This window comes from Conger conger, chromosome 10 (assembly GCF_963514075.1).
Source record: "Conger conger chromosome 10, fConCon1.1, whole genome shotgun sequence".
Taxonomy (NCBI): Eukaryota; Metazoa; Chordata; class Actinopteri; order Anguilliformes; family Congridae; genus Conger; species Conger conger.
In genome coordinates, this window is record NC_083769.1 from 4,735,704 (window position 1) to 4,747,625 (window position 11,922).

The following is an 11,922-nucleotide window of genomic DNA, read 5'->3' on the forward strand; positions in this document are numbered from 1 at the left end:
AGGTTTTTCCTCAGTGCAAGAAATGCTGTTGAGAAAGCAAAACACTAATGTACAGCCAATGCCAATACTAATGGCAGAGTTAAACAATGACTGTTGTAATGCATCCTGACAGATTTATTTTGTATTGCATTCTGACAGACTGAATGTATTTTTTACATGCTACAATTTATGCTTACACCACATGAGAAAGATTAGGCATTAAAACATAAAATCCACCCCACCTAGAAAAAAAATGTAGATAAAAGTAGATTATCCAAAATCCTAAATGATGTGCATGTTAAAGATGCACACAGAACATGTGGCAAAACATTCAAGATAAAATATTGAAAATCAGACGCCTTTGCAAGCAAGAATTTTCTCTACAGACTGCTTGATGAGCCATGAAAAACCATTATGAACATCTTGGTCTTAACCCTCCTATTATGTTTGGGGTCAATTTGACCTCTTTTAAAAACCAGTTAACCCTTTTTTATATTGATACTGTATGATTTTCTCATTTTTAATTTGGTGGGATTAAATAGTAAAAATGCAACAAACATAATGTCCTGTACCAACTTGGCATACAAATTGTGCAGTGTTATTTTGACCCTCTGTAACTGTATAAAATGTAAGAAAATATACAACCATTTTTGATTCACAAAAATCTGAAGTGATTCTGGGGGCACTTTCCCATACAGGTGCCAAACTTTCACTTACTGTTCCTTATGCTCTAAAATGAGATGTTTCTCAGAGATTGTTCATATTTATGGATAAATGGCTAGTAATTTGGGATACAATAAGAAGGCAACACACTACGTGTGAAAAAATTTCTATTACAATATTTTTGTCTTTATTCCAACTCTTGGGCTCAATTTGACCCCACATGTAAAACCGGTCATAAAATCTCAACATAATAGTAGCCGATCACTGAAGAGATAACGATCCTGTTGGAAGACATTCATGGATAGGAGAAATGGGTTTACTCATCTTCTCAGTTTTGAAGCTACACATAACAAATTGCACAACCATAAACTTCCCGACCCCGATTACATTGCTTGTATGTAGTTTAAAAAAACAACAACTTTTAAACAAAACAAAAAAAAAAACCTCCATTCCCATCAGTGCAAATCTACGCTCACTTCAGAATTCCAAGCAGGCCATTAAATAGATTACCATGGTAACTGAGAATGTTCTAAACCTAATACTTGCTAGCTGGGTAGCTACCATGCAAATATCTCCCTGTTCTTGATATCTTGAGGACAAACTAGATTTAACATATTATCTGAATATGAGAGGAACCACATACCACTACTCTCAGATTTGTTATCCTACAGTAAGTATACACCGCTTGCTATAACCACTTGCTATAAACCCCCATTATTTAAAAAAACTTAAGCACTCCCAACTACAGCTAAAATAGATAGAAGGCCATATTACCAGCTTGATATTAAATAAGCAAGATAGTATGTATAACATATAGCAACTTTCTACACCAAAAAATATATGTTTCCAACTTACTCCAAAACAGCTAAAATAGCTGGGCAATTTAGAGAGCCCTTTGCCAGCACAAGAGTACTGTAGCTCACTACTACCAAACAGTGTTAACTAATCTAATGTTGTTTATAAAGTACTAAAACCAGCTGGGGCTAAATACGCATGACTGTACATCTGATTACCAGCTAACTATAGCCTACATTAACCAGCGAATTTACTATAGTGGCTCAGGTAGTAGCTTAACCGCCTTAGCTTAGTTTTGGTTCTGGGCGCTGCCATTTTGTGGCTAGCTAGCAGCAGCTATCCACTGGTTCTGTTGAAAGCTATGTTTTAGTCAACAACTAAAGATATTTTATTTCACAATTTTAAACCGCTAGTTTTACTGTATTTTGTAAATGTTAACTGTCGAAGTCCTGTGAAGGTATGGGGTGTGCAAGACCCATGGCTTTTTCAGGCTCACATTTACATGTATATTTTAAGCATTTAGCTGACGCTCCTGTCTAGAGTGACTTGCAATGAGTGCAAAGGAAGAAAAGCCAGAAAGGAAGGGAATGGGAATCAGGTTGGAGAAGGGAAGGAGAAGGTAAGACAGTTGGCTGTCTAGATTCTTTTCACACCCACTCCTACTCTACTCACTAATAGTCACTACAATGAGTGACTATTCACCAACTATAAATCTAATTGGTAAACACTGCTAGCTAGCCATCACTACCCCTAGTACCACCACAAATTACTACCAGTACTACCATCAGCAATCACCACTACTGCTACCATTACCATCACTACCACTACAGTACTTTCAATTCTGCAACTCAAGTGCTTACCTATTGGATACTTACTTATATATTTATATATATATATATATATTTTGGTACAGAGTGTCAGTCCTGTATATTTTGAAACCTGAATTTAAGGACTATAAGCACAGGCAGAGGGTGAGTCAACATCAGTGAGCCTTTTTCAATGATAGGAAGGTATGTAAAATGGTTTTGTAACAACATTTTAACACAAAAGTCTTACCTATTGTACCTTTAAGTTGATTTTAAGAAGGAAAATGTGATTGTGGTATACAATATCTGCTTTATTTAATCTCATGAGTATGCTTCATAACACAAATTGTCACCCGTTACTTTTGATCTGCCGATTTAAAAGTATATTCTCTGCTGAGACAAAATAATATAATCTTGCTAGTAAGAATAAAAATAACTTGTACACAATGTAGTCAGATATGCTACTATTCAATTCTGAGATTACAATTTGAAAAATATCACAAAACTTAACATATAAAGTGATGTGCTTTAAAAGCACAGCCAAGATTAATGAAAGCAAGGGAATTTCTGACGCACTTTTTTTTTCTTGAAAGTTTTTTTTTGTGATCAGTATCACATTCTATTTTCCGCCACTGGAGAAGCCAGGATTCCAAAGGCAGAATTATTGCCGATGGGACTGTTGACACGGTTGTTGAGTGACGGCTCCCGTCACAAAGGGAGATTCCGCTGCTGAGCTCGGAAAATCCCGGGATGCAAGCTGGGCTGCCAGGACACCGTCACGGGGAACAAATTTAGGAGGAGTGTTTTGGCCCATTAAAAGGAGAGGAAATGTGGCACCGTGGAGATTTTCTGGCTGGGACTCCCAGGCCCTGAGAAAGACAAAGCTCAAGATAAGACACAGTGTTTGTGTTATTATGTGGAAATCAGTCCCAATATCAAAACAGAACTGGTCGGTGGAGGTCTGGAGTTGCTTTGTATCACTCTTATAGTACATTCATACGCGCAACACTGTTGCAGTACTCTGCTCCTCCACTGAGGGGCGCCAGAGATTTCATGACAGCCAGGACTCAGGAATAGAAACTGACCCACTGAATAATGCTTTCTGAGATGCCATGAAAAGTTTTTTTCTGCAATACCACATCAAAATAAGATAAGATTTAGATTATGTAGCAGCATGTTCCACATTTATATATTTATATGCATATATAACTATATGTGTTTATAGTATGTTTCATATGTATTGTGAGTTCACTGGAATAGGACATTTAAGCCTTGTCTGGGTAACCTTAATAGGTGTCTGGGTAGTTTTTATTTCCAATAAAAACGTATGCTAAAAGTGGGCATGGGATCACAGTAATCTAACACCAGATTTGTACAAAATAAAAGTTATCAACCACCAAAGTAGTGGTTTCAATGAACATTCTTGGACTATAACTATTGTACATAGACATTAGAGTACATTATGACTATTGTATATAGACGTTAGTGTACTTTACACAACAGATGAGTAATTATGAGACTCCATGTGCACTAGGCAATTGAATTTAAGTAGTCTTTGGTTGAAAGATTTGCATGTATGCATGTATCTAACTGTTGTGTGCATACTGTGCATGTAAGAGGTCAGACCTGTGTCCTCAATGGTGCAGATACACACTTCCCAGACAAAATGTCTGACAAATACAGCTTTGGGATAATTGCTACATGTGATTCTTCATTTCACAGTACATATAACCATTCCTTTAGAATGTGATTTATAAAAAGGAGACAAACTACTGTATATGCGGTACTGATTTGGGACAAATAAGTTTTTGTTTTGGCTTGAATTGATCTTGACAGGTGCAATTGAGCCAACCAAGAGGACGAGAAGGCATGGTTTGCACTTTTTGAGAGTGTTTCATAGGTTCCAATACACCAGACAAGCTCAGTAAAGGCATTTGCATACAAAACAATGATGTATTTGACCCAGGTCTGGTGTGTAAGCAAATCTGAGCTGTGTCAGACGTATGATACACTCAGTGACCAAATTATTTGGCATACCTGTAAACCAGCTTGTTAATGCAAATATTTAATCAGCCAATCATGTAGCAGCAATTGCATCAAAGTGACTTTTAACATGGAATGATTATTGATGCCAGACAGGGTGATTTGAGTATCTCAGAAACTGCTGATCTCCTTGGATTTTCACACACAATAGTCTGTAAGAGTTTGTAGAGAATGGTGGGAAAACGAAAAACATCCAGTGGGCAGCAGTTCTGCAGGCAAAAGCCCATTCTTAATGAGACAGTGGTATGCAGAAGAGCATTTCTGAACGCCCAATGTGTCAAACCTCTAAGTGGTTAGGCTACAGCAGCAGAATACCAATAAGTTGGAAAAATAAGTTGAATAAAGTGCTCACTGAGTGTATATGTTGTCCGTTGCTTTTGGCTTGGACTCACCCTCATGGCAGAATTTCAGCCAGCCTCGTCTCGTAGTACTCGTAGTTATCTTGGCAGTCCTCCCAGAGAGCGAGGGTCTCCCCCTCGTTCACCACGTAGGCGTCCCAGAGGTACTCAAAGTCGGCGGGCTTCATCATGCGCAGTTTGCAGCCGGCCGCGGCCAGGGCCTTCATGCTCTCCTGGATCTCCGGTTCCTCAAACATGTAGATGCGGGAGCAGTAGATGACCAGACGCATGTTCTTGCGGGCCTGCAGGACCTCGATCAGCTTGGCCGCGCAGGCCGTGCAGGGGCTGGAGCACACGTACCACGTGACCAGGTACTGCACTTTGGGGTCGCACTCGGGCAGAACCTTCTGGAAGAAGGCCTCCTCGGCGTGCGGGCCCATGTTCTCGGCCTCCAGGCACCCCCGCATGCCTCGAGTGTCCTGGAAGTCCACCATGAAGCAGAGGAAGTTCTTGCTTCTGCCCGAGGAGTATTCCACGTTCCTGAACTGGAACTTGAAGGAGAAAGGGTCGATCCTCTCCCTAGGACGAGAAAGAGCAGGAGGCCACAGAAAATGTTAACATACATAGGGCATCTACTAATTGGAGTTCATCAGTCTGCTCCTAGATTGTTTCAACTTGGAAGCACATGTGCTCCTTGGAAGCTCTGAGCCTACTAAACCAATTGGCCAAGTGCCACCCGAGAACCAGTGTTGGACGGTTATGATTTGGCCTTCTCACTTACAGTGGTGGTAAAGTGGCTACACCTGATAGTACCAAACACATTGTGACTTAATCATGATTGAAAACAGGTCAAAACCAATAATTTGTTTCAGGGGCTATTTTCTGCCTCCTCGATTTTCAGCTCAGGAACCGCCCCTGTTCATTGAACATACATTGCTCTAATTTTAGCATTATGAATGAATGTGTAGAGACAGCTGAGAATTGACTGTTTTAAGTCTAGAGGTGAAGAGACTTGTTGACATTCTGTTCTGTTGGAAGGATTAACTAGCAAAGCACCAACGAGATGAATGAGTCATTCCTCCCAGCCCACACTATTATGCTAACCTTTTATTAATAGTTCATCCCATTGTTCCTTATTGTTGACGTGCACTTTAGCATTCACATGGAATGGTGTTTCCTTGCTTGAAGGATTAAGCCTCAATCCATCAATCAAATGTATTTATAAAGCACATAAAAAAACACACAACCAGTGTCACCCAAAGTGCTGCACAAAATAAACAATAGACACATAATAAGAACACAATAGACATACAATAGAAATGCAAAAGTACCACATACACAAACAACCCTAGAATTACTAGCCAATGCTAGTATTTTCTCTGGGAAATGTAACAGCTGTGACTACTAGTATTATCTCAGGTAAGTGCGTAACAGGTGTGACAGTGCTAGTATTATCTCAGGTAAGTGTAAAAGCAGTGGGAGTGCTAGTATTCACTCAGGTAAGTATGACAGTGGGGAAAGTGCTAGTATTTTTGCAGGTAAGTGTAACATCAGTGAAAGTTCTAATATTCACTCAGGTAAGTGTGTAACAGCAGTGAAAGTGCTAGTATTCTCTCAGGTAAGTGTAACATTAGTGAAAGTTCTAGTATTCACTCAGGTAAGTGTAACAGCTGTGACAGTGCTAGTACTCACTCAGGTAAGTATGTAACAGCAAGGAAAGTGCTAGTATTCTCTCAAGTCAGTGTGTAACATTAGTGAAAGTTCTATTTACTCTCAGGTAAGTGTGTAACAGCTGTGGAAGTGCTAGTACTCACTTGGATAAGTGTGTAACTGCAGTGAAAGTACTAGTACTCACTCAAGTAAGTATGTAACAGCAGTGAAAGTGCTAATATTCCCTTTCACATCAGTGTGGGCTACCATTCAGGTAGTTGCATAACAGGAGTGATAGTGATAGTACTCACTCAGGTTTGTGTGTAACAGGTGTGACAGAGCTATTTACTCATGGTAGTACTTACTCAGATCAGTAACAGGTGTGACGGTGCTACTACCCACAAGTAAGTGTGTGACAGGTATTATAGAGGTAGTCCTCATATAGGTATCCGTGTAACAGGTGTGACAGTACTAGAACTTGGAGACAGCAGGTCAGACAGTGCAAGTACTAACTCATGTACAGTAACTATGTGACACATATAAGTATGCAAGTACTAACTCATGTACTCTGACAGTGGTAGTACCAAGTAAGCAATAGGGCTGACAGTGGTAGTACTCAGGTAAGTCAGGTGTGACACTGTGAGTACTCACTGTGGTCGGTATGTACAATATATTACAGTACAGTTATGTAGCTGGCACTTTTTTTTATCCAAAGCGACTTACAGTTGATTAGACTAAGCAGGGGACAATCCCTTCTGGAGCAATGTGGGGTGAAGGGCCCAACAGCTGCATGAATCTTATCATGGCTACACCCAGGCTTGAACCAGAAACCTTTCGGGTCCCAATCATTTACCTTAGCTACTAGGCTACCAGCTAACCAGTGTGACGGTGATGCGGTACTCACCCAACGATGACCTCCAGGGGAGGCAGGTCTAAGGGCTCCAGCTGAAACTCCCCGTTCTCAGCTTCCGCTCCCCCTGGCTTCTCCGCGTTGCCATTCTGCTCCGCTGCTCCTGCGGCTGCTCCTGGCTGCTCTGGCTTTCCGTCCTTTTCCATGTCTTTCTCCGTGGGCTTGTCTGTCTTCTTCTCCGCCTTCTTCTCCTTCTTTTTCACCGGGACTTGTCCAGCAGTCTTCACTTCAGCTTTATCGGCCATAGCAGCAAATGCAGCTAGTCTGGTGCAGCAAATGTATGCACGCCCGTGTGACTGTGTGTGCTTCTGAGCGTGCGCGTGTGTGTGTGTGTCTGCGTGTGTGTGTGTGTGCGTGCGTGCGTGCGAGGCTCTGGCTCTAAGAGAGAACTCCCAGCTGTAGCAGTCAGAAGGGGATGAGACAGAAGGGCCACACAGGACAGACAGCAGCTGCTGAAGCCTCTCCGAGGCCGACTATAAAAAGGCCGGGGGTGGGGGTGAGTCGGGAGTTCAATGACAGTTGATTGGTCCTGCATTTCTGAAAATGGGAGATGACACGGCAGGGAATGACTTGACAGATTGTTTAATTCCAGTTGTTTATTGTGCCAATTGCTTGCCGTTGCTTTAATTCTGGTGTACAATGATCTATAAACATAACCTCCCACTACATGTATTTTCTCAAGCCATCATTGGTCGCTAACCACACTCAAATGTCCAAATCCACGAGTGTTCACAGAAACCTTTTATATGGGGAACCTTGCTGAAAGCTACATCTAGAGTTGATCTTCTGTCGCAGAAAGCTCTCCTGCAATTCCACACAGCTCTGCCTTATGGGGAGTGCAGTTTTCAGCAATGTCTGGATACTGGTCTGTGCAGCAGCTCCCTATTCTGCAGAGTCAGAATAAAGCCCCTGGTCTGTAGGGTCTGTAGGGTCTGTACGGGCTGTCTGTAGACTGGCAGGGAGCTGGTTATTATTAGCCCTCTCCTTAGCATAGCGTTGGGAGCAGACAGGGGGTGTAACCGCATACCGCCCGGCTGTGCCTAGCACTAAGGCCAACAGGGGACATCCCCCCTCACCCCTGTGCCATGCGTGCGCCCGGGCATCTGCTCGCGGACTGCTGCTTTTAAAAGTGAAGAAAGGCGATTAACAGGGTCCCACAGAGAGGTTATCAGAGCTCTCCTGGAAACCAGGCAACCTTGGGGACTTCTACAACTGCTGAGCATTAATTAGCCTCGTCTCTCATGTAGTCACTGCATTGCAAAATGGCCAGAGGTGTAAAGCCCAGGTTCAGAAAATAAAAGTCCGCCCTGGTATTTTGTTCCAGTCACCTGGATTTTCTAATTAGCAACATTCATTCAGTCAAGAAGTAGAACTAATTAGTGACATCAGCTGGCTCAGTTCATGGGTGGAAAGAACACATGGCAGGACTTTTACTTTCTGACCCACTGGAATTTATATTAATATAGTTTATATATGTAAACTATTTATATTGGCATTACATAATAACGATATACCAATATCATTACATTTGCTATGCAGTGGAAATATTTTTACACTGGACACTATACATATATAACTATAATGGCAATAAAAATGTAATGTACCCAGCTTTATTGTCATTATATGAGTCCAAACATATGGTAGTTTATGCCTTTATGCTAAAATATCCATTATTCAAACTGTGTGTTTTTGTAACATATACATTGAATGATTGACCACAGAAGTCAACAGGAATGCCTTCAGAGCAGTACAAACATAGTAAGTGCAAATTACAAGAAATATGTTTGAACTGATGATGAAGGTCACAGCGCTAAAATAAGGTCATGACACAGCCTGCGCAAAGCCACCGTATGTTTGTTTAGGAAGGGCACCCCTTGCTCTCAACATTGTGTTTCCATTCTAGAGGGACAGAATAGCCAGTACACAATAAGGCCTGACCTGGGGTGGACTTCCTGTTTATTATTTGGAGTTCTCTTCACCTTGGAGACAGGTGACACCTGTTTTTCCATTTGTCCCAGACTCATATGACCTGAACTATCTATGATTATGATGCAGTCACTGGGGCCCCCTTTCCCAAAGCAAACATTCCTGCCCAGGCCTTTTCAGGGCCTGTACCAACCCCCCCGAATGCTGATAGATGAGGGCAGACTTGTAGTTAGATCACTCATGGCGGGACTCAGACTTGTGGATGGGGTAGATTACTTGACTACGATTTCACAACGATGGGGAGTTGAGGGGAGATTGAAATGCCAAATGTTCAGAGTGTTAAACTGTCCCTCTCCATAATGTCTTCCCTAAATAGTTATATGTCATTTTCCACACTGAAGTGCTAAGGTCACGTATTCAGAATTGGAATAATCTGATTGGATGGAGAGGACTATATCCAAGTTGAGAGTGAATATCATATGGAACAATATGATCTAGAAACATGACTCAATGAACACTAAAAAGCATTTAAAGTGAGATAAAATGAACATTGATTTTTTTTTACTTATGCTGTCTCATTGCTATTGTTGTGCTCTGAATGTGGCAATGTAGCGTGGAAACTTCACGACGCTGTTCCTAGCATATTAATGTAGTAAATACTTACATTGGATTGATGTTATACATTGTTTTTAAAGTGTTTTGTTAAGCCCCAGAATAATAGAACAGTACAGTGTGGGCAGACCTCAGCACAGTTCTCAATGAGCTAAAAGCAGTTTTGAATTTCTTTAACATTTTATTTGGCAAGACGGCAACATTTTCTCCCTGTATCCCTCTCTGTGTTTTTCCATCTGTCTATCTCTATCACTCACTAACCCACACTCACTCAAAACACACTCACACACCCGCATGCATACTCACACACACACACACACACACACACACACACACACACACACAGTTGTTAAAATAATGAAGAGAACAGAATGCTGGGGCCTTCAGGCCAGGGTGTTACACTCAGGAAGTGTGCTTAAAGTGAACCCTAAAAACAATCAACATAATGATGCACCATACAACTCTTAACTGTTGCTTCACCACTGAACTCAAATTTAATCTCTTGGGCAACAGAACACAAATAGAGCAACAGTATTATAGTATACAAACCACAGAAAGTTATGAAAAAACCATAGGGGGCCTTGAAATTAGTGAAACTCTCCTTTTACAGAAAAACAGTGTTACATTTCAGCATAGGAAGAATCAATTCCAATAGGAAAAGGGCAATCTCACATTTACAAACAGAATGGTGTCACATTCAATAGCAAAAAAAACAAACGTATAGAGATCTTGAACATGTGTCCTTACTAACCCTTTAGTACTCCGGTTTCCATAAGGAACGGTCAGTGTTCAGTTACTCTGCACTTGGAGCTGCGTCAGGTAGCACATTATAAACAACGTGCACACAGTTCCATGACGTGGTTGCAGCTCCATCTCTATATTGAAATGTTTGGTGAAAGCAGTGATGGACCAAAATCCAGAGCATTTGCTGAGCGAGACAATGTAAAGACCAGAAAAACCTCTGCCCCGGAGCTGTCCACTTGAGGTTCCTGAGACAGAGCTCAGAGCTAATGAGCAATGTCTCTCCAGCGTTTCGGCAGCCTTGCAGCAGTGTTACAGTGCCAGTAAGGTCAATTTTCATGCCATGGCACATTTTAAGCTTTGATGATTTGGTGATTGCCCCCCCCGGCCCCTGTAGGGGGCACAGAGTTGGTCCCCGCCTGCACATCCACAAAGCCCATCCTCTGCCTCCTCTTCCTCTGCTCTGTCATCTGCATGGGAAACAAGACACATTAGGCCTCTGCTGCCGCTTAAGAAACCGGACATTATGGCTCTGCTGCTGCATGGAAAACCAGCCATGACAGCTCTGCTGCTGCATGGGAAACCAGACATTATGGCTCTGCTGCCTCATGGGAAACCAGACATTACGGCTCTGCTGCCTCATGGGAAACCAGACATTATGGCTCTGCTGCTGCATGGGAAACCAGACATTATGGCTCTGCTGCCACATGGGAAACCAGACATTATGCCTCTGCTGCCTCATGGGAAACCAGACATTATGGCTCTGCTGCCTCATGGGAAACCAGACATTATGCCTCTCCTGCCTCATGGGAAACCAGACATTATGGCTCTGCTGCCACATGGGAAACCAGCCATTATGGCTCTGCTGCCACATGGGAAACCAGCCATTATGCCTCTGCTGCCTCATGGGAAACCAGCCATTATGGCTCTGCTGCCTCATGGGAAACCAGCCATTATGGCTCTGCTGCCTCATGGGAAACCAGCCATTATGGCTCTGCTGCCACATGGGAAACCAGACATTATGCCTCTGCTGCCTCACAGGAAACCAGACACTGTCAAAACTAAGGCTCTGACACTGCTACTCACTGACAGAACTGGTGCTGGGTGAAACACACCTGTTTCACTCGCTTACAATTTTTACATTTCTGAAATTTCTGAGTTTTGAGTACAGCCAGCTATTTTTAATTACAGGTGAGGCTGTCTGTTCACAATGTTGCAACTGCTATATGTTGGATTCATAACTATAACCCAATACACACACAAACACAAACACACACACAGATACACACACAAAATAACAACATTGATTTTGAGAGTGTATAGCCAAGTTATTTTTGTTGGCATTCTTGAACTTCATCAATATAATTATATTTTGGATCATATCACACAATGCCATAATATTTATTGAATTTATAAAATGTTTATTTTTGTGAAAAACCCTCAGACTATTCAGAAAAGC

At 41.9% G+C, this 11,922-nt stretch overlaps 2 protein-coding genes across 3 annotated transcripts in view; both read right to left on the reverse strand.

Moving 5' to 3' along the window:
• Positions 1-2,541: 2,541 nt before the first annotated feature.
• LOC133139072 (C->U-editing enzyme APOBEC-2-like) lies at positions 2,542-7,667 on the reverse strand. Its single transcript, XM_061258349.1, has 3 exons — positions 7,179-7,667; positions 4,679-5,203; positions 2,542-3,112 (listed from the first exon to the last, which is right to left on the reverse strand). The coding sequence occupies exons 1-2, from the start codon at positions 7,427-7,429 to the stop codon at positions 4,681-4,683; spliced, it is 774 nt and encodes a 257-aa protein (XP_061114333.1). The 5' UTR covers positions 7,430-7,667; the 3' UTR covers positions 2,542-3,112; positions 4,679-4,680.
• Positions 7,668-9,883: 2,216 nt separating this feature from the next.
• itpr3 (inositol 1,4,5-trisphosphate receptor, type 3) overlaps positions 9,884-11,922 on the reverse strand; it is a 77,309-nt gene continuing 75,270 nt past the window's right edge. For both annotated transcript variants that reach the window (XM_061259231.1, XM_061259230.1), the window contains exon 58: positions 9,884-10,933. In XM_061259231.1, the coding sequence (XP_061115215.1) occupies positions 10,817-10,933 (117 nt within the window). In that variant the 3' untranslated portion in view covers positions 9,884-10,816. The remainder of the gene's footprint in view (positions 10,934-11,922) is intronic.